Source organism: Rhinoraja longicauda, chromosome 6 (assembly GCF_053455715.1).
Source record: "Rhinoraja longicauda isolate Sanriku21f chromosome 6, sRhiLon1.1, whole genome shotgun sequence".
NCBI lineage: Eukaryota > Metazoa > Chordata > Chondrichthyes > Rajiformes > Arhynchobatidae > Rhinoraja > Rhinoraja longicauda.
Genome location: NC_135958.1, coordinates 402,210 through 425,608, shown reverse-complemented (window position 1 = coordinate 425,608; position 23,399 = coordinate 402,210). Strand labels below are relative to the sequence as shown.

Here is a 23,399-nt window from a genome sequence, read left to right as displayed (position 1 = left end):
GAGAATGGGGTTGAGGGGAAGATGCATCAGCCATGATTGAATTGTGGAGTAGACTTGACGGGCTGAATGGCCTGATGGTGCTCCTATTACTTATGAAGAGGGACAGGCAGGAGAGGGATGTTGGGTTGCTGGTCGATCCTGACATCCACGGAAGGCGATGGCCAGAGGCCGGTGGTAGTCTGGGGATTGCCTGGAGTGGGCAATGCTGATAACAACTAGAGCGTGGTCTGAACTCTGAAAATGGCGGCAAAATATCTTTCATTTTGGATCAGCGGGCTATTTCTGTACACTTGCTAATCGGGGATATGCTTGGGTTTGGCAACTCTACTGGACTGCTGTAAGAACATAAATTCATTGTGCGTTTGCATTTTGCCAGTGACAAAAGCAGCATTGATCCATTGAGTGACGTGAAGCTCTTTACGTTGGGAGACAGGGATGAACACTGCATGTGGTGGGAGCCTCGGCTGCTGGTTCATAACACAAAGTGATCAATGAGATATGACCAACAATTTGAAAGGCAAATGGTAACATGATCTGTTGTGCAAAAGGGATGAGTGAGATTGTGTTATTTGATCTCTATATTTGAGGAGAGATGCATTTGCTCGGAGAAGGTGTCGTGTAGATTCATCAGTTAGTCTCCCATGGCTGGTGAATCCAGAACTCGCAAGTTAACATTTTAATTAAGATGGAGATTTCTTCATTTAAGACCAGTGAATCTTTGAACATTTGAGGTCAGGAACCCCAGTTACTGAGTCCAGTTAAGAAGTGAATGACAAATATTTATCACCGTGGGACATGAGGCTTGGGCAGGACTATGGATGAGACGTTGCATCTGCCAAGACCATGAATGAGGAACCTGGTCTGGGGGCTGATCCTGCTTCTGTTGTGAATATTGGGCAGCAAGGTGAGGCAACAAGGAGGCACTTCAGGTGGTGTGAAGGGAGCAGGGCTTTGTTTGGCCTGATGCCAGAAGAGAAGAAATGTTGAAGCAACTAGGGGCAGCACAGTAGCATAGCTGCCTTGAAGCGCCGGAGACCCGGGTTCCATCTTCACTATGGGTGCTGTCTGTACGGAGTTTGTACGTTCTCCCCGAGACCGCGTGGGCTTTTTCAGATATCTTCCGTTTCTTCCCACACTCCAGTCATCATTCAGGTATGTAGGTTAATTGGTTTGGTGTGTGAGTAAATTGTCCCTAGTGTGTGTAGGATAGTGTTAATGTGCGGGTGATTGTTGGTTGGCGTGGACTTGGTGGGCCGAAGGGCCTGTTTCTCTGATGTATCTCTAAACTAAAGTGAGGGTTTCTGAAGGTGAAATATTTATGCGTAGAGAAATAAATGAATGGAGGAATGGGAACAAGATATAATGGTCTAGGAAGACATGAGGAAAGTAGCCCTCCCAAGCCTATCTGTTCCTGGTCAATGGGATTAAGATTTCCGGTAGAAAATTTGGAACTCCCTGAAGAAATGAGGCCTGGGAAACTTGATCGTCATAGAACTGACAGCTCATCAACTATAAATACTATCTTCAAGTCACTGATGTGGACAGCTGATGGCACAGTAGTAGATCTGCTGCCTTGCAACGTCAGGGACCTGGGTTTAATTCTGACTGCAGGTGCTGTCTGTACGGAGTTTGCACGATTTCCCTGTGACCATGTGGGCTTTTTCTGGGTGTCCTGGTTTCCTCCAACACTACAAAGACGTGCAGGTTCATTGGCCTCTGTAAATCGTCCCTAGTGTGTCAGGAAGATGTAGTGTATGGGGCCATTGAGCCGAAGGCCCACTGAGCCGAAGGCCCTGTTTCCACGGTGTATCTCTAAATTAAAAATTAAACAGCCTCTATTAATAGTATTCCATTGGTTATTAAAAGATTTGACATTTTTGTTCTGGAAGGAAATATTAGGATGCTTGACTGAATATTTTCAGAGGGTAGCTTTTAAGGAGGAAAGAGAAGGAGTTCTAAAGTTTAGAAACTCGTCAATTGGAGGCCTTGCCTCCGGTTTGGAAGAACTTCACTTCAACGTAGTTGGATATCTGTACAAGGTGGAGGATGCTTCCAGTCAGGGTAAGAAGTAAGTTATCATAACAGATAGACACAGAGTGCTGGAGTAACTCAGTGGGTCAGGCAGCATCTGTGGAGAACATGGATAGGTGACGTTTTGGGTTAAGACCCTTGTTCAGACTTACTATTAAACGCAATCATAAAACTAGCTTCCCTTACGATAGTTAAGAAATCATGCACAATCCAAGAGCTGAACTCTGTCCTATTGCTAGCAAGGGTCCTGCATTAGATAAGCTGTTATAGGGACCAACGCTTCACTGCTTGCTTCCCCCGGCCCTGAATCCAAATGAAGATCACAGACCTCTAATACCCAATTCTAAAAAGGGAAGCAATCCTTCTCGGTGTTCACAGTTGTAACTGATTAGCCCACAAGCTGGTGTCAGTTTGGAAACCCCACCTCAACAAATTAGTTTTCTTTGTTATGATGAGAGTTTAGAGATACGGCACGGAACCGGGCTCTTCGGCCCACATTATCCATGCCGACCTGCGGTCCTCGTACACTAACGCTATCCTACACACACACACGGGGCAATTTTACCAAGCTAATTAGCCTACAAACTTGCACTTCTATGGGGTGTGGGAGGAAGCTGGTGCACCCGGAGAAAACCCACGCAGCCACGGGGAGAACGTACAAACTCTGTACAGACAGCAGCCGTAGTCGGGATCAAACCCGGGACTCTGGCGCTGTAAGGCACCGAGCACAATATTTAGATGGCCGTACCCTCGATGCCCATTCCTGGTTACATTGCTATTTACTGGGGCATTAATAACCAGCCACATCACCAGGGATTGGACTCTCAAACAAGCATAATTAATTGAGATGTTAGGTTCATGGTTTCAAAACAAGACCAGAATCTTTATAGTGCCCATGTATATGCTGTGCGACATTTTCCATTAAGTGTTAAGGCTTATGATTGTATGGCTAATATATCTAATGCTTTACAGTTCATCCATATGAAGAAAAGTGGATTGTTGAGTTGATCATATCACTAATCTAACATGAAGCACTTTGAAATGTTTCAGTCAAATAATTCAGTATTCCTAATTTTCAGGCGGTTGCAACTTCTCCATTACTAATACACAACTGATGAAGGACATGATTTGTATCCACGTAACCACTGTTTGCGTTTGTACTGTAGCCACTTAATTACAATTAATATTTCGTTTTGAGCTGAAAGGCCTGGATCGAGTGGGCGTGGAAGGGGTGATTTCAGTAGTGGGAGAGTCTTGGATCTGAGGGCACAGGTTCAGAATGAAAGGGCGTGCCTTTTAGAATAGAAATGAGGAGGAATTTATTTTGCCAGTGGGTGGTGAATCTGTGGAATTCGTTGCCACAGATGGCAGTGGAGGGCAAGTCAACGGATATTTTAAAGCAAAGATTGATAGGTTCTTGATTAGTGAGCGTGTCATGGGGAGAAAGCAGGAAAATGGGGTTAAGAGGGAAAAATAGATCATCCATGATCGAATGACAGAGCAGACTTGATATGCTGAATGGCCTAAGCCTTCTCCTATATCTTATGAAATCTTGTGCTCGATGTATTTGCACATGACTTTCACATTACCATGACCCCTTTGTTGAGTCTCTCTGCCCAGATATACATAGGAGATTGGTGGGCAAAATTAGAGCACATGGTATTGGAGGTAGGGTACTGACATGGATAGAAAATTGGTTGGCAGACAGAAAGCAAAGAGTGGGGATAAATGTGTCCCTTTCAGAATGGCAGGCAGTGACTAGTGGGGTACCGCAAGGCTCGGTGCTGGGATCGCAGCTATTTACAATATACATTAATGACTTGGATGAAGGGATTAAAAGTACCATTAGCAAATTTGCAGATGACACAAAGCTGGGTGGTTGTGTGAACTGTGAGGAAGATGCTATGAGGTTGCAGGGTGACTTGGACAGGTTGTGTGAGTGGGCGGATGCATGGCAGATGCAGTTTAATGTGGATAAGTGTGAGGTTATCCACTTTGGTGGTAAGAATAGGAAGGCAGATTATTATCTGAATGGTGTCAAGTTAGTACAATGAGATCTGGGTGTCCTGGTCACTGAAAGGAAGCATGCAGGTACAGCAGGCAGTGAAGAGGAGTTGAGTAAAGGAGCAAAGAGGTCCTTCTGTAGTTGTACAGGGCCCTAGTGAGACCGCACCAGGGGTACTGTGTGCAGTTTTGGTCTCCAAATTTGAGAAAGGATATTCTTGCTATTGAGGGCGTGCAGCGTAGGTTTACTAGGTTAATTCTCGGAATGTCGGGACTGTCATATGTTGAAAGGCTGGAGCGACTAGTCCGTCTGTCTTTTGTGTTTTTTGTTGTTTTTGTCTCAATTGTAGTGTTAATATGATGTAGTGTTGTATGTTATGTTTTGGGGGGGGGGGGGGGGTGTGGGAGGGAACGGGAACTGTAACTGTAACATTCTCTCTCCAGAACGGAGACGCGACCTTTGTTCTGTATCGTGTCTCCGTTCCCGTTGCGGCCTACCACCGGCCATGCACCTGGGACCACCTGGGGCTCTGGTTCGCAGAGCCCGCGGTCCGGACTCACCACCTGCGGCGCTGGCTGCCTGCGAATGCTGCGGGAACGGCTGCGACTCGTCTCCGGAGGCTCCGGCGTGGGCCGCGTGGACGTCGGAAGCCCGCAGGCCCCTGGGTGGGGGCCGACATCGGGAGCTCCGGCAGCGGCAGAGGCAGCGTGTTCGCCCGCCCCGAATCGCGGGGCTTGGGTCGGCCCGCCACGGACCTTTCACCGTCCGGCGCGGCCTGAAATAGGCCGCGGGATTTTTTTTCACCGCCCAGCGGGGGCTTCAATATCGGGAGCCCCGACCGCCCCGACGTGGCAACTCCAACAGCCTGACCGCGGGACAAGACGGCAGGGAAGAGAAAAAGACATTCTGGCCTTCCATCACAGTGAGGAGGGGACTGGAGGAGACTCACTGTGATGGATGTTTCTTTTTGTTTGGTGTTAGTTGTGATTGTATGTGTTATTGCATTTTTATTGATTAATCTTATTGGTCTTATTGTTCAACTGCGGATAATGTTTCATTTTACTACACATTTATGTGTATGTGACAAATAAACGACTATTGACTATTGACTATTGTATACACTGGAATTTAGAAGGATGAGAGGAGATCTTATCGAGACATATAAGATTATTAAGGGGTTGGACACGTTGGACAATGTTGGGGGAGTCCAGAACCAGGGGCCACAGTTTAAGAATAGGGGGTAGGCCATTTAGAACGGAGATGAGGAAAAATGTTTTCAGTCAGAGAGTTGTGAACCTGTGGAATTCACTGCCTCAGAAGGCAGTGGAGGCCAATTCTCTGAATGCATTCAAAAGAGAGCTAGATGGAGCTCTTAAGGATAGCGGAGTGTTGGGGTATGGGGAGAAGGCAGGAACAGGGTACTGATAATGACCAGCCATGATCGCATTGAATGGTGGTGCTGGCTCGAAGGGCTGAATGGCCTCCTCCTGCACCTATTGTCTATTGAATACTTCGTCAGGCAAGCAGCCAGTTATTATTTTGAATGTCACCTTGTTCTGGGCGACAGGAGATGGGCCAGGTGGGAAACGGAAACTGCAATTGTAAATCTGAGTCCTAATGGAGGAAGAAATTAAGGTGTGAATTGAATTGTGTTTTGGGTGTAGTTGGTTTTGGACTTTGGCTCCTGTTTCATGATTCCTGTGTTTGTTATCCTTGAGTCAGATCCAGGTTTGGGTTCTGCTTTGTCACAGTCAGGAAATGTGAGAAAACAATTTGAAAAGAGGATTGTGTCGAGTGCATATTTATTTTTCTTTAATCAATTTTTATTATTGGTGTTACATTGTGAGCCAGTTGCAATGGAATTTCGTTCAAATATGCCCTCATCTGGTGTATCGCTTTGAATGACAATAAAGTTATATTCATTCATTCATTCATTCATTATTCCAGCGTGGGTTGTGGGTTGTGTAGTGTGGGTGCCTTGCACTGTTCCAGTGTGGGTTGTGGGTTGTGTAGTGTGGGTGCCTTGCATTGTTCCAGCCAGTGTTGTGGGTTGTGTAGTGTGGGTGCCTTGCACTGTTCCAGTGTGGGTTGTAGGTTGTGTAGTGTGGGTGCCGTGCATTGTTCCAGCCAGTGTTGTGGGTTGTGTAGTGTGGGTGCCTTGCACTGTTCCAGCGTGGGTGGTGGGTTGTGTAGTGTGGGTGCCTTGCACTGTTCCAGTGTGGGTTGTAGGTTGTGTAGTGTGGGTGCCGTGCATTGTTCCAGCCAGTGTTGTGGGTTGTGTAGTGTGGGTGCCTTGCACTGTTCCAGCCAGTGTTGTGGGTTGTGTAGTGTGGGTGCCTTGCACTGTTCCAGCCAGTGTTGTGGGTTGTGTAGTGTGGGTGCCTTGCATTGTTCCAGCCAGTGTTGTGGGTTGTGTAGTGTGGGTGCCTTGCACTGTTCCAGCCAGTGTTGTGGGTTGTGTAGTGTGGGTGCCTTGCACTGTTCCAGCCAGTGTTGTGGGTTGTGTAGTGTGGGTGCCTTGCACTGTTCCAGCCAGTGTTGTGGGTTGTGTAGTGTGGGTGCCTTGCACTGTTCCAGCCAGTGTTGTGGGTTGTGTAGTGTGGGTGCCTTGCACTGTTCCAGCCAGTGTTGTGGGTTGTGTAGTGTGGGTGCCTTGCACTGTTCCAGCCAGTGTTGTGGGTTGTGGGTTGTGTAGTGTGGGTGCCTTGCACTGTTCCAGCCAGTGTTGTGGGTTGTGTAGTGTGGGTGCCTTGCACTGTTCCAGCCAGTGTTGTGGGTTGTGTAGTGTGGGTGCCTTGCACTGTTCCAGCCAGTGTTGTGGGTTGTGTAGTGTGGGTGCCTTGCACTGTTCCAGCCAGTGTTGTGGGTTGTGTAGTGTGGGTGCCTTGCACTGTTCCAGCCAGTGTTGTGGGTTGTGTAGTGTGGGTGCCTTGCACTGTTCCAGCCAGGGTTTGGGAGGCTCTGCTGCCTTTGTTGCTCTTCACAACTTAATGTAGTTCATAAACAACTCGCGGATTGGAAAAGACTTTGGAACATTTTTCCAATATTAATTGTTTACTACATAAGGGGGAAGTCGTGCTTGAATAATCTTTTGGAATTTTTTGAAGATGTAACAAGTAGATTGGATAAGGGAGTGCCAGTGGATGTGGTGTATCTGGACTTTCAAAAAGCCTTTGACAAGGTCCCACACAAGAGAATAGTGTGCAAAATTAGAGCACATGGTATTGGGGGTAGGGTATTGACATGGATAGAGAACTGGTTGGCAGACAGGAAACAAAGGGTAGGAATTAACAAGTCCCTTTCAGAATGGCAGGCAGTGACTAGTGGGGTGCCGCAAGGCTCGGTACTGGGACCGCAGCTATTTACAATATATATTAATGATTTAGACAAGGGAATTAAATGTGACATCTCCAAGTTTGCGTATGACACAAAGCTGGGTGGCAGTGTGAGCTGCGAGGAGGATGCTATGAGGCTGCAGGGTGACTTGGATAGGTTCGGTGAGTGGGCAGATGCATGGCAGATGCAGTATAATGTGGATAAATGTGAGGTTATCCACTTTGGTGGCAAGAACAGGAAGGCAGACTATTATCTGAATGGTGTCAGATTAGGAGGGGGGTGGTGCAACGAGACTTGGGTGTGCTTGTACATCAGTCACTGAAAATAAGCATGCAGGTACAGCAGGATGTGAAGAAAGCTAATGGCATGTTGGCCTTTATTGCGAGAGGATTTGAGTTTGGAGCAAGGAGGTCCTACTGCAGTTGTACAGGGCCCTGGTGAGACCGCACCTGGAGTATTGTGTGCAGTTGTACAGGGCCCTGGTGATACCACACCTGGAGTATTGTGTGCAGTTGTACAGGGCCCTGGTGAGACCGCACCTAGAGTACTGTGTGCAATTTTGGTCTCTTAATTTGAGGAAGGACATTATTGCTATTGAGGAAGTGCAGCGTAGGTTCTCCAGGTTAATTCCCGGGATGGCGGGACTGACGTATGATGAAAGAATGAGTCCACTGGGCTTGTATTCGCTGGAATTTAGAAGGATGAGAGGGGATCTTATAGAAACATAAAATTCTTAGTGGATTGGACAGGCTAGATGCAGGAAAAATGCTCCTCGTGTTGGGGGAGTCCAGAACCAGGGGCCACAGTCTAAGAATAAGGGGTAGGCCATTTAGGACTGAGACGAGGAAAAACTTATTCACCCAGAGAGTTGTGAATCTGTGGAACTCCCTGCCACAGGAGGGCAGTAGAGGCCAATTCACTGGTTGTTTTCAAGAGAGAGTTAGATTTAGCTCTTTGGGCTAAGGGAATGGAAGGATGTGGGGAGAAAGCTGGAATGTGGTACTGATTTTGGATGATTAGCCATGATCATATTGGATGGCGGTGCTGGCTCGAAGCCGAATGGTCTACTCCTGCATCTAGTTTCTATTTTTTTCTTTTTTTTCTATAAATGGACATAATTTTGTCCAGCTTTTCTAAATCTGACTCCCAACAGTGAAAGAGGCATACTATGTAAATATGAAGGGTGAAATCTGGTAGAGACAGGATATGACTGGTTTACTATTGTGACTTGGCTAACTCCTGTCTCCAGTGCAAGACTGTGCTTGGGTTTATTAACACTGGTAGTTCCTCATCAGCTTTAGACCCGCTCACTCCAGTTTCACACAATCGCAATCAGATGAATAATTGCTATTGGAAGTCCTTGTGTTCTGTCAAATTAATAATTATTGTGATAGTTCCTGTTAACAATTCTGTGGGAATTGCTTGTTGACTCTAAGAAACTCATGACTATTTTTTCTAAGTTTGAAGATTTGTAATTTCTCTTCTCTTCCCCCCCACTCCGCATCAACTCCACAAACATGAATACAATCAAGCTGTGCACAGTGCAAGGATAAGGGGGACAACATTTAGTGCAAAGATATAGCATTGAAGTCCGATTAAAGATCATTCAAAGGTCTCCAGTGGGGTAGATGGGAGTCTGCCATTAGCCTCCCACTCCCTGTGTGACCACCCAATGTGTCTTCAGCTACCAGTGCTGTTGAGCTACTGCACAACTTGCCATAAGCCTCTAGTGATGTCCATGTTGCTGAACATGGGACCAACACTATCACAAAATGGACCTTTCTTGGATGTTGAAATCCCCACTAGGGTCACTTCAGAATACACCGCTGATATCGAGCAACTGCACGGTCTTCATCAACTAGAGTACAGTCCTGACCTCCCATTTACCTCATTGGAAACCTTTGAGCTTTCTTTAATCGGACGTTATCTGACTTCAGTGTTATTATATCTTTGCACTAAATGTTGTACCTTTTGTCCTTTTTCTGTGCATTGACGACTGCTTGATTGGATAGCTTGCAAACAAAGCGTTTCATTGTGCCTTGCTACGCATGGCAATAATGAACTAAACTATACTGTTGCCATTGCCTCTCTCCAGTCTCCTCTGTTGGGGAATGGTTTAACGGCTTCACGCCTCTCAGTTGCATGAAACTGTTTTAATGAAAAAACGTACTTTGATACGTGGGAGGCAAGTGTCCAGTAACAGGGGCAGTCAGAAATATCTTTGAGTGCTTTATGAAGAGAAAATTGCAGATTAAAATCTTGACCTAGATGGCCAGTGAAAGCATGAGAGGGGCAGAAGTCCCCCCCCCTTGTAGTGACCAATCTGTCTGCAGGGACTCTGAGCCCTGTGGCCTTCAGTCAGTTATCTACGCTAAAGATGGGAACCTGGATATTGTGGTGATGCCAGATGTTTTGGTCAAAGGGGGATTTCACCTTCCAGTCGTGTTGATTACCACCTGCCCCTCTCCACACATCACCCCCCTTGTCCCCACTTGCTGGTCTTGCAGAGATACAACACAGAAACTGGCCCCTGGAGCCCTTCAAGTGTGGGGCAGCCATCTACCACATTTACAGCGACCAATCCTACATTCATCTAATCTTTTACCGTTCCCATATTCTCATCAAATCCTGCCCCCTCTCCTCATTTTGCACAGACTCTACCATTCACCTGCACACGAGGGGCAGTGAACCCACCGGTTTGTCTGTCTCTGGATGTAGGAAGAAACTGGAGTATCAGGAGAGGGAAACTAGCATAATAACAGAGAGTGCAAACTCCGGACACATGGGCATTATAACAGAGAGTGCAAACTCCAGACATATGGCACAGGGGCAAATAACAGGGAGTGCAAACTCCAGACACATGGCACATGGAAGTTTAGAGATAGAGCACCCTTTAGCCCACCAAGTCCATGGTAACCATTGATCGCCCGTTCACATGAGCTATCCCACTAAACACTAGGGGAAATTTACAGGGGGCAATTAACCTACAAATCTGGATGTCTTTGGGATGTAGAAAGCAAACCAGGCAACCCGAGGAGTCATGGGAGAACGTGCAAAGTGTGCAGACAGCACCAGAGGTCGGGATGGAACCCGGGTCTCTGAGGTTGTGAGGCAGCAGCTCTACTGCTGTGCCACCGTGCTGTCTAAGTCGGCCACATGGTCCATGTTCTAATCCTGCCTGGGAGCACTGACTAGAAGCATAATACTGTACAAGAATCTTCCTCATTTCTAGCCTTTACTAACTGATGCTGTTGTAATCTGGGGAACAATAGACTGGTGAATTGAGATTGGATTTCAGGAGACTTTGTGGTGCTGGGGCAGACCTACTGAGGCACATCATCACCATGGCAGCATGTTACAAACCTGATATACATTGCAACACTGCAGCCACCGTTTCCACCTCTCTGGACTATTTTAACAATGGGAATGGCAGCAGGAAGATGGTAGCAGAACAAGGAGCCACTGGGGCTAAAAACACTTCATTCCCATTTCAGAGTTTGGACAAGCCAAGTCCTTCAACAAAGAATTAAAAAAACTTCTCTTCACTTGAAGGCAATTCTCATGGGGTGGCAGCTCTTGAAGAATTTCCAGAATGTCCATAAACAAGCACAGATAAAATATAGTTTGATGCAATCTCCATTATTGTTACTTAATGGAGTCCCGAAGACATACGATGCTGGGTAACTCAGCTGGTCTGGCAGCTTCATTATAAATGCTAACTTTATCACTGAACAATGAAACTGCTCAAAGAAAGATTAAAATAACTTTTTGTCTGATATCTCTGGAGAAAATACTGTAGATGGGTGATGTTTCAGACTCAAAATGTCACCTATCCATTTTCTCCAGAGATGCTGCCTGACCTGCTGAATTACTCCACAAAATGCTGGAGTAACTCAGCAGGTCAGGCAGCATCTCAGGAGAGAAGGAATGGGTGACGTTTCGGGTCGAGACCCTTCTTCAGACTGATGTCAGGGGGGCGGGACAAAGGAAGGATATAGGTGGAGACAGGAAGATAGAGGGAGATCTGGGAAGGGGGAGGAGAAGAGAGGGACAGAGGAACTATCTAAAGTTGGAGAAGTCAATGTTCATACCATTGGGCTGCAAGCTGCCCAGGCGAAATATGAGGTGCTGTTCCTCCAATTTCCGGTGGGCCTCACTATGGCACTGGAGGAGGCCCATGACAGAAACTTCAGACTGGGAATGGGAGAGGGAGTTGAAGTGCTCGGCCACCGGGAAATCAGGTTGGTTAAGGCGGACTGAGCGCAGGTGTTGAGCGAAGTGATCGCCAAGCCTGCGTTTGGTTTCGCCGATGTAAAGAAGTTGACATCTAGAGCAGCGGATGCAATAGATGAGGTTGGAGGAGGTGCAGGTGAACCTCTGTCTCACCTGGAAAGACTGTTTGGGTCCTTGGATGGAGTTGAGGGGGGAGGTAAAGGGACAGGTGTTGCATCTCCTGCGGTTGCTGGGGAAAGTGCTCGGGGATGGGGTGGTTTGGGTAGGAAGGGACGAGTGGACCAGGGAGTTACGGAGGGAACGGTCTCTGCGGAACGCAGAAAGGGGAGGAGATGGGAAGATATGGCCAGTGGTGGGGTCCCGTTGTAGGTGACGGAAATGTTGGCGGATGATTTGTTGGATCCGCTGGCTGGTGGGGTGGAAGGTGAGAACGAGGGGGATTCTGTCCTTTTTACGAGTGGGGGGAGGGGGAGCAAGACTGGAGCTGTGGGATGTAGAAGAGACCCTAGTGAGAGCCTCATCTAAACATAGCACAAAAAGTAAGGAAATTTGTGTTTGGTAGATTATTTCTTTGTTGTAACAATGCTTCTTGGCAATAAATCTTATACTGTTGGAAAGCCTGTTTATTTCCCTTTTAAATGGTGCCACATTTGTAAGGAACATGCATTTGTGGGATGAGCAGCAGAGCTGAGTATATGGGTTGCGCCCATGAAAAATTTGCCAAATCTTCTCTGCCAATGCCAAACAGCTTATTCTGCCATTGGCTCTTGTTCGGTGTTGTTTGGTGGATTGGATGATTGAAGTCTGAAGAAACAAGACATATTGGCAATTTAACAATTTATTCATTTAATAAACAGGAGCCACAGTAGCGTGTGGAAGAACCATACACAGCCATAACAGCCTGGCACCTCCTCCTCATGCTGGTCACCAGCCTGGTCACACACTGTTGTGGGATGGCATCCCATTCTTGTCAGCACCTGGGGGTACCAGAAGCTCAAAACAAGAGTCAATAGCAACAGCAGAATAAGCTGTTTGGCATTGGCAGAGAAGATTTGGCAAATTTTTCATGGGCGCAACCCATATACTCAGCTCTGCTGCTCATCCCACAAATGCATGTTCCTTACAAATGTGGCACCATTTAAAAGGAAAATAACAGGCTTTCCAACGGTATAAGATTTATTGCCAAGAAGCATTGTTACAACAAAGAAATAATCTACCAAACACAAATTTCCTTACTTTTTGTGCTATGTTTATAATGGAAGAGGGGAAGCCCCATTTCCTGAAGAATGAGGACATCTCTGATGCCCTAGTGTGAAACACCTCATCCCGGGCACAGATGCGGCGTAGACGGAGGAATTGGGAGTAGGGGATAGACCTTTTGCAGGAGACGGGTGGGAAGAAGTGTAGTCCAGATAGCTGTGCGAGTCAGTGGGTTTATAGTAGATGTCAGTCACTAGTCTGTCTCCTGTGATGGAGATGGTGAGGTCTTGAAACGGGAGGGAGATGTCGGAGATATTTTAAGTATATTTAAGAGCAGGATAGAAATTGGTAGTGAAGTGTATGAAGTATTTCTCCTACTGAATTACTCCAGAATTTTGTGTCTGTCATTGGTATAAATCAGCATCTGTAGTTCCTTTTTATTACATAGAAACATAGAAAATAGATGCAGGAGGAGACCATTTGGCCCTTCGAGCCAGCACCACCATTCATTGTGATCATGGCTGATCATCTACAATCAGTAACCCGTGCCTGCCTTCTCCCCATATCCCCTGATTCCACTAGCCCCTGGAGCTCTATTTAATTCTCTTTTAAATTCATCCAGTGAAATGATCTCTACTGCCTTCTTTGGCAGAGAATTCCACAAATTTACAACTCTCTGGGTGAAAACGTTTCTTCTCGCCTCAGTTTTAAATGGCCTCCCCTTATTTTTAGGCTGTGGCCCCTAGTTCTGGACTCCCCTAACATTGGGAACATTTTTCCTGCATCTAGTTTGTCTAGTCCTTTTATAATTTTATATATCTCTATAAGATCCCCTCTCATCCTTCTAAACTCCAGTGAATACAAGCCCAGTCTTTCCAATCTTTCCTCGTTTGACAGTCCCGCCATCCCAGGGATTAACCTTGTGAGCCTACACTGCACTGCCTCAATAGCAAGGACGTCCTTCCTCAAATTAGGAGACCAAAACTGCACACAATACTCCAGATGTGGTCTCACCAGGGCCCTGTACAACTGCACACAATACTCCAGATGTGGTCTCACCAGAGCCATGTACAACTGCACACAATACTCCAGGTGTGGTCTCACCAGGGCCCTGTACAACTGCACACAATACTCCAGGTGTGGTCTCACCAGGGCCCTGTACAACTGCACATAATACTCCAGGTGTGGTCTCACCAGGGCCCTGTACAACTGCACACAATACTCCAGATGTGGTCTCACCAGGGCCCTGTACAACTGCACACAATACTCCAGATGTGGTCTCACCAGGGCCCTGTACAACTGCACACAATACTCCAGGTGTGGTCTCACCAGGGCCCTGTACAACTGCACACAATACTCCAGGTGTGGTCTCACCAGGGCCCTGTACAACTGCACACAATACTCCAGGTGTGGCCTCACCAGGGCCCTGTACAACTCCTTGTTTCTGCTGCCAAAGTGGATAACCTCACATTTATCAACATTATACCGCATCTGCCCACTCACTCAACTTGTCCAAGTCACCCTGCAACCTCCTAACATCCTCTTTGCAGTTCACACTGCCACCCAGCTTCGTGTCTTGTAACTATTTTAGCAGTGATCTGGTCCTAACTAGCATCTTCTGGCCACGTTTAGGATTGATTTCTAGACCTCAGTCTTCCTCTCTCAAATACAATAATCCACTGAGCAACTGTTAAAGCTAAGACGGTCCTTGAAGCTATGAAGATATCTTCATATCTATGCGGCACGTTTTAAAATTAAAAACAGCTGAAGCTTTCAATGGGATTTGTAGATTGATCTGTCTGGGTATATGTGCAGACAAACTAATAAATGCCTTGTCTTTAATTAACAAACTGCTCATCGGAAATGTAGGTTGAACCAGATGTCATGATTGTATATGCAAACAAAGTTATAAAATCTTTGCTTTAGACTTTAGTCTTTCGTGATATTGGCCCTTCGGCCCACCGAGTCTGTGCTAACCAGCCATCACCCTGTTCGCTAGCACTGTCTGACACACTAAGGACAATTTACAATTTTACCGAAGTCAATTAACCGACAAACCTGTATGTCTTTGGAGTGTGGGAGGAAACCAATGCACCCGGACAAAACCCACGCAGTCACAGGGAGAACATGCAAACTCTGTACAGACAGCACCTCTAATCTGCATCATCTCTGGCGCTGTAAAGTGAACACGGTCATCCCGAGCAGACTGGTCACCAAACTTTCTGACCTTGGATTTTCCCAAACCATCTGCCAATGGATCAAGGACTTCCTGACCAACCGCCCCCAGACCGTCAAAATAGGCCCTCACCTCTCCTCCACCATTACACTGAGCACCGGCTCACCACAGGGCTGTGTGTTGAGCCCCATCCTTTACTCCCTCTACACTCACGACTGCGCCCCCACCCATCCCACCAACACCATCATCAAGTTCGCGGATGACACGACTGTGGTTGGACTCGTCTCAGGAGGAGATGAGACAGCCTACAGGGATGAAATCCAAAGGCTGGCAGCATGGTGTTCAGTGAACAATCTTGTCCTGAACTCCTCCAAAACAAAGGAACTTATAATTGACTTCAGGAAAACCAGTGTAGAATACGACCCACTCTACATCAATGGGGTCTGTGTGGAAAGGGTACCAGCTTTCAGGTTCCTGGGTACGCACATTGCAGAGGATCTTACCTGGTCTACCAACACCATCACCACAGTGAAGAAGGCACAGCAGAGACTCCACTTCCTGAGGATCCTCAGGAAAACCAACCTGCAGGAGAAGCTCATGATGTCCTTCTATCGCTGCTCCATCGAGAGTGTGCTGGCATACTGTATAACCACATGGTATGCCAGCTGCTCAGAAAAGGACAGGAAGGCCCTTCAGAGGGTCATCACGACGGCTCAGAAGATCATCGGCTGCTCACTGCCCTCCCTGGAGCACCTGTTCAGCCTACGCTGCCTCAGTAGAGCAGGCAAAATAATAAAAGATCCATCCCACCCCGGCCACCGTCTGTTTGTTCATCTGCCCTCTGGTCGACGTTTCAGGTCGATCAAATCCCGAACAAACAGACTTAAGAACAGTTTTTACCCCAGGGCCATACGAGAACTGAACACTACCTTCTGCACTAGGCAACACTGTTAAAAAATCTTATGTACTTAATATAATTGTATTTATTTGTTTTTGCATTTATTGCATATATGTTTTTACGCACCGTCAGGATTGGCTATTTTTTAATTTCGTTGTACTCGTTGCAATGACAATAAATGAATATTATTATTATTATAAAGAGTTAATGGCTATTAACTTTGCATGATGCCAATAGGTGCAGGAGGAGGCCATTCGGCCCTTCGAGCCAGCATTACCATTCAATGTAATCATGGCTGATCATTCTCAATCAGTACCCCGTTCCTGCCTTCTCCCCATACCCCCTGACTCCGCTATCCTTAAGAGCTCTATCTAGCTCTCTCTTGAATGCATTCAGAGAATTGGCCTCCACTGCCTTCTGAGGCAGAGAATTTCACAGATTCACAACTCTCTGACTGAAAATGTTTTTCCTCATCTTAGTTCTAAATGGCCTCCCCCTTATTCTTAAACTGTGGCCCCTTGTTCTGGACTCCCCCAACATTGGGAACAAGTTCCCAGCCTCTAACGTGTCCAACCCCTTAATAATCTTATATGTTTGGATAAGATCCCCTCTCACCTTCTAAATTCCAGTGTATACAAGCCTAGTCGCTCCAGTCTTTCAACATATGACAGTCCCGCTGTTCCGGGAATTAACCTAGTAAACCTGCGCTGCACGCCCTCAATAGCAAGAATATCCTTCCTCAAATTTGGAGACCAAAACTGCACGCAGTACTCCAGGTGCAGTCTCACTGGGGCCTTGTACAATTGCAGAAGGACCTTATGAAGGCCAACATTCCATTGGCTTTCTTCACTGCCTGCTGTACCTGCATGCTTCCTTTCAGTGACTGATGCACTAGGACACCCAGATCTTGTTGTACGTCCCCTTTTCCTAACTTGACATCATTCAGATAATAATCTCCCTTCCTATTCTTACCACCAAAGTGGATAACCTCGCACTTATCCACATTAAACTGCATCTGCAATGCATCCGCCCACTCACACAACCTGTCCAAGTCACCCTGCAACCTCATAGCATCTTCCTCACAGTTCACATTACCACCCAGCTTTGTATCATCTGCAAATTTGCTAATGGTACTTTTAATCCCTTCATCCAAGTCATTAATGTATATTGTAAAGAGCTGCGGTCCCAGCACTGAGCCTTGCGGCACCCCACTAGTCACTGCCTGCCATTCTGAAAGGGACCCATTTATCCCCACTCTTTGCTTTCTATCTGTCAACCAATTTTCTATCCATGTCAGTACCCTACCCCCAATACCATGTGCTCTAATTTTGCCCACTAATCTCCTATGTGGAACCTTGTCGAAGGCTTTCTGAAAGTCGAGGTACACCACATCCACCGGCTCTCCCATGTCCATTTTCCCAGTTATATCCTCAAAAAAACCGCCTAAATCTTGTACGCCAGGCTGATAGTACATCCCCCTTTGCCTGGGGAGGACGTCTTGGAATGATGAGAACAATGTTTCCGCTGAGATTGGGATGTTGTTAATTGCTGACTGATTGTGGAATTGTGCAAACATGACCTGTGGTATAATAAGGAATGGGTGACGTTTCGGGTCGAGACCCTTCTTCAGTCTCCCATTCCTTCTCTCCTGAGATGCTGCCTGACCTGCTGAGTTACTCCAGCACTTTGTGAATAAATACCTTCGATTTGTACCAGCATCTGCAGTTATTTTCTTATATATACCGTGGTATAATAAGGATTCTTATTGACTTTGTGTGAAACATTTTATGACAGTTGAGTTATAAGAATATTGGGCAGGAAACAATCTGTTATTAATTTGAAGGAAATGTTGTATTAAACATTCTTGCTGCAAATTCTGTATAAAAATGTTGCGTAAATGCTGTATCTGAGTGGAAGCAAGGGGAGTGCGGAGTATGGTCATATACCCTTAACACTGACCCCCCCCACTCCCGTCTGACGATAATTAAAGCTTTGCTTGGTTTACCTTTAACTGTTTATGTTGTTGTCTGATTTAAGAAATGACCTTTAACATGGGCAGCAGCTTTACAGCTGCACCACTCTGCAGCCCCAATGAGAGGCTTTTTTCCCCCTTTTGTGAATAGTTTAATCTGACCCCCAAATGATGAGTGATTGCAAGACAAACGCCTTGATGCATATGTAGTCAGCAGTGCCAAATGAATACTTGTAAACATTAATCTGTGTACCATCTGAACATTGTGAACCAAAGGCAGCAATTTGAACCATGAAGTTTTCCAGTCTTTCTCTCCTCACCGAGTTTGAACTTCCTCACCTACTCTTTTAATATTTCAACTTTAAGCCCTCTAATCCTTCTATACTCTAGTCTTCCCAGCTTTAGTGTCCTGCGTGAGTCCATGATTATTGAGTATGATGTTTGACATTTGCATCATCGTTTTAATGTGTTACTTATGTCACATTGCTGCATAATATGCTAAAGACTGTGTCACTAAGGCTGTGCCTGTCCTGCACTTAATCTGGGTGCCTTTGAGACTGTTACCTGCCCACATCAGAGCAAACACACCATAGATTCACTGCCTTTACCTAGAGAATTTAGTTGGCTTCCCTTTTTAAAATGTCCCAAATCTTTTGAAGTACCATTGCGTGTTGATTTTCAAAACCTCCAAATCCTCACTAGCTTCAAAGCTGTTTCAATTGGGTTAATTGATTCAGTCAATAGTCCCGATTTGCCAAGGCCACCTACTGGGGTGACCCTTGCCAAAGAGAAAATGGAAAACACCAACATTAGCTCTGGGTCTCCATTGGTTGAGCAAGATAGGAGGTCACCACATTCTTTGTCCTTCCCAACCTGTGATGTTGTGGCACTTTTCCCCCTCTGCTAGAAGACTGGATTCAATCTCACCCCAAGAGCTTGAACACGTAATCTCAGTTGATATCAATGATTTCACCTGAAACACTGGGGCATGGTGTTTCACTGAGTGATGGGGAAAATCCACGCACTAATGAGAACCCACAAGGTCTTGGTGAGAGTGTGTAAACTCTACACATCCAGCACCTGGATCTGCATTGAACCCAGGTCCCTGGAGTGGTGAACCACTGTCACCCTTGTCAGAGTTGTGCAGAGTTAGCTGCCCTTGTCCAGCTAATCCTTGGAGCACAGGAGCTGCATTGGGAGCAGACTGGCAGACAGAGCTGGTGGATGCGTGTGTCACTTCCACAACAGCCAGTTGCTTCATGTCTTTGCTATTGTGACCATTGACTTATTCTATTTAGAATTGACATGCATGCTTGTAGCAATCTTGAATAGATTTGGTTAAAGAAGCTGCATCCTTGGTACATAGAAATGAATCTCGAAGGTTTGGAGAATGGTTAAAAGTCAGTGAACTGGGCTGGTTTCAGTTATCCCTGGGGTCTTGCCTCTCCATCAGAAGAGCAGGGGACGTATATAAATCTAAACTCCCACCTCACATAGAAACATAGAAAATAGGTGCAGGAGGAGGTCATTTGGCCCTTCGAGCCAGCAAGACTGAAGAAATGCTGCACTTTCATGAATGTAAGGTTGACATAAGATAGACCAGTGCAGTGCTTGAAGAATAAAAAATGTTCTCCCTGTTGTTAAAAATAACGTAACCCTCAACCAATATCAGTTGAAACAAATGCACCTGATGACTCTTTGATGACAGTCTGAAGAAGTCTCGACCCGAGACGTCACCCATTCCCTCTCTCCTAGATGCTGCCTGACCCGCTGAGTTACTCCAGCATTTTGTGATACCTACTGTTTGTGGAACTCGCTGAATGTAAATTACCTTGAATGTAACCTTGTTACAACGAAAACTGCATTTCAAAAGCAAAATTTCATGTTGAAACTCAAGAAGGGACCCAGCCCAAAATGATGCTGATCCTTCTCACCAGAGATGCTGCCTGACTCGCTGTTACTTTGTGGATTTTTTGTGTAAACCAGCATCTTCAGTTCCTTGTGGCTTTTTATATTAATTCGTGGTTTCTAACATGTTGTTGTATCCTCTGCAGGTCTTTGGTCTGTTGGTGTGGGCGCTGATTTCGGGTTCAGGAATCTCATCTGGCGATGAAGCATTCGGATGGGTGATATTTGTGGCCATCTTCCTGTGGATTCTCACCATTATTTTATTTCTCCTCTACCTACTGAACCTGACTTCAAAGCTTCCGAGGGTGCCGTGGGCCAATGTGGTAGGTTTCATCAGGAGCATTGTGTGTCATTCTGGTTCTGCAGGTCTCCAAGGGTCACAGTGAACAATTGGCAATTGTTTGTCTGGACCTTTCAGATAATCCTTTTTATTCTAAAATCTTGCCCTCACTTTCGAGGATATGGAAGGCGTGTCCAATGGGGAGAGATTAAAGCAGCCAGCTAGGACACAATTCATTGCTACACAGTTTAGATGAATGAGGCAATCTCATTGAAACATTTAAGGTTCCTTGGGACTAATCAGGGTAAATCCAGAGATGCATTACCCCCCCACCTCCACTGGAGAACGGAAAGCATAGTCTCCAAATAAGGTGACACTCATTTAAGATCCAGATGAGGAAAAATGTATTTTTGCAGAATGTTGTGAATCTTTGAACCTCCTGGCTACAGAGCATGTGGGGGGTGGGAAGGGAGAGAGGTGGGGGGGGAAGGGAAGAGGTGGGGGGGGGGGGGGAGCAGGGGCAGAGTCCCAGAGTGTGTATTTCCATTCTGAAAGGGATCGTGAGTTATGAGGAAAGTAGTGTTGAGGACTGTTGGGTGTGTGGCAATGCCACTACACGGCAGACTGGGCTGGAGGGGCTGGATGAGCAACTGCTGTTGCTGTGGTCGGATTCAGGCTGGAGCCATTTGTTCTCCTTTCCTTTATTAAAGTGCACAGTGGTGGTGCAGCGGGAGAGTTGCCGCCCACTGCCAGAGGCCCGGGTTTGATCCTGACTATGGGTGTTGACAGTAGAGTTTGTACGTTCTCTGTGACCATGTGGGTTGTCTCTGGGTACTCTGCTTTCCTCCGACACTTCAAAGGGACACATTTGTAGGTTGATTGGCTTCTGTAAATTGTCCCTGGTGTGTAGGATAGAACTGTTGTGTGGGGTGATCGTGGTCGGTGTGGGCACGGTGGGCTGAAAGCCTGTTTCCCCGCTGTATCTCTAAAGCTAAAATCAAAACTTACTTTCTGCAAGCCTGTGGAGAAATGAGAATGTTTTCCAATGGCTGCTTCACCCTTCAGCTGATCGCACACTCCTGGTGTCCATTGTGAGAACTTCATCTTCAGCTCCATTTTTTATTCTGGTGTTATTGGAATAGATATCGTATTGAGATTCTCTGAGATTTCCTGAAATATTGCTGCTTTAAGTCATCAGACAACACTGACTGGCATCTGACTTTGAGCAAAACAAATAACAAAAGTTGTCTTTATTTTTTAAAAAGGAGAATCATTTTATGAGAAAACTGGATCATCTCCCATTTTCAATTGTGTAGATTTGTGTTCAGTTTGTGCTCGGTTCCCAGCTCTGTGTCGGGTAGTCAGTGCCCCAGTGTGTGCAAGGTCAGGATTATGGTTGGTTGTTTGTTTGTTTGTTTGTGCGGACCGCCCTTCAGTTTCACAGCTTGCCATTGTGCTAAGTTATCGAAGTAGACCCATCCACAAAAGGTGCTGGTGAGCCCACATCTCCATTCAAATATTGTCACTTAGAAGGAAAGGAATATTCAGGAGGAAGAATTTTTTAGCCAGAGTTTATCAAATAGCCAGAGCTTGAAAATAAGTTCATAGGTTCTTGGAGCAGAATTAGGCCATTCGGCCCATCGTCTACTGTGCCATTCAATCATGGCTGATCTATCTTTCCCTCTCAATCCCATTTCCTGCCTTCTCCTCAAACCACATTGGCCTTCATCAACCAGAGTATTGAGTACAGACGTTGAGAGATCATGTTGGTGAGGCCAGGTTTAGAGTATTATGCTCAGTTCTGGCACTGTGTTATAGGAAAGATGTTGTCAAACTGGAAAGGGTACTGAGAAGATTTCTAAGAATGTTGCCAGGACTAGAGGGTGTGAGCTAGAGGGAGAGGTTGAGCAGGCTGGGACTCTATACCTTAGAGCGCAGGAGGATGAGGGGTGATCTTATAGAGGTGTATAAGATCATGAGAGGAATAGATCGGGTGGATGCACAGAGTCTCTTGCCCAGAGTAGGTGAATCAAGGACATAGGTTTAAGGTGAAGGGGAAAAGATTTAATAGGAATCTGAGGGGTCACTTTTTCACACAAAGGGTGGTGGGTGTATGGAACAAGCTGCCACATGAGGTAGTTGAGGCAGGAACTATCACAACATTTAAGAAACAGTTAGACAGGTACATGGACAGGACAGATTTGGACGGATATAGACCAAATGTGGGCAGGTGGGACTTGTGCAGCTGGATCATGTTGGCAGGTGTGGATAAGATGGGCCAAAGGGCCTGTTTCCACCCTGTATCACCCTATGACTCCATAACCCTTGAAACCAAGGACCTATTAATTTCCACCTTAAAAATATTCATTGAGCTGTACAAAAAGGACGGGTTGCATCTGAACCCGAGGGGAACCAATATCCTGGCGGGGAGATTTGCTAAAATAACTGCGGAGACTTTAAACTAGTACGGTTGGGGGGAGGGACTCAAACACAGATAGCTAATAGGCAGTGTGTGAGGCAGGAGGCAGAAAAGGGAAACACTCAGACCCAATATGTAGGAGAGAAAGAAGGGAAAAGAAATAAACTGAGAATAAGAAATGATGGGTCCCTTAAATGTGTATATTTTAATGCTAGGAGCATTGTAAGAAAGGTGGATAAGCTTAGAGCCTGGATTGACATCTGGAAGTATGATGTTGTGGCGATCAGTGAAACATGGTTGCAGGAGGGTTGCGATTGGCAATTAAATATTATCATATCATATCATATATATACAGCCGGAAACAGGCCTTTTCGGCCCTCCAAGTCCGTGCCGCCCAGCGATCCCCATACATTAACACTATCCTACACCCACTAGGGACAATTTTTTTTAAACATTTACCCAGCCAATTAACCTACATACCTGTACGTCTTTGTCCAGGATTTCATTGTTTCAGATGTGATAGAATCGGAGGGGCAAGAGGTGGGGGTGTTGCATTGCTTGTCAGGGAGGATATCACAGCAGTGCTTTGGCAGGACAGACTAGAAGGCTCGATTAAGGAGGCTGTTTGGGTGGAACTCAGAAATGAGAAAGGTTTAGCAACACTTATAGGGGTGTATTATAGACCGCCAAATAGGGAACGAGAATTGGAAGAGCAAATATGTAAGGAGATAGCAGATATTAGTAGTAAGCACAGAGTGGTGATTGTGGGTGATTTCAATTTTCCGTATATAGACTGGGAATCACATTCTGTTAAAGGGCTGGATGGTTTGGAGTTTGTAAAATGTGTGCAGGATAGTTTTTTGCAGCAATACGTAGAGGTGCCTACCAGAGAAGGGGCAGTGTTGGACCTCCAGTTAGGAAATGAGATGGGTCAGGTGACG

The 23,399-nt window shown here is 46.1% G+C and overlaps 1 protein-coding gene across 4 annotated transcripts in view; it reads left to right on the top strand.

Annotated features, from left to right (window-relative positions):
- LOC144594153 (plasmolipin-like) overlaps positions 1 to 23,399 on the top strand; it is a 38,734-nt gene that overhangs the window by 6,648 nt on the left and 8,687 nt on the right. For all 4 annotated transcript variants that reach the window (XM_078400300.1, XM_078400297.1, XM_078400298.1 and 1 more), the window contains exon 3: positions 19,906 to 20,082. In XM_078400300.1, coding sequence (XP_078256426.1) covers positions 19,906 to 20,082 — 177 coding nt within the window. The remainder of the gene's footprint in view (positions 1 to 19,905; positions 20,083 to 23,399) is intronic.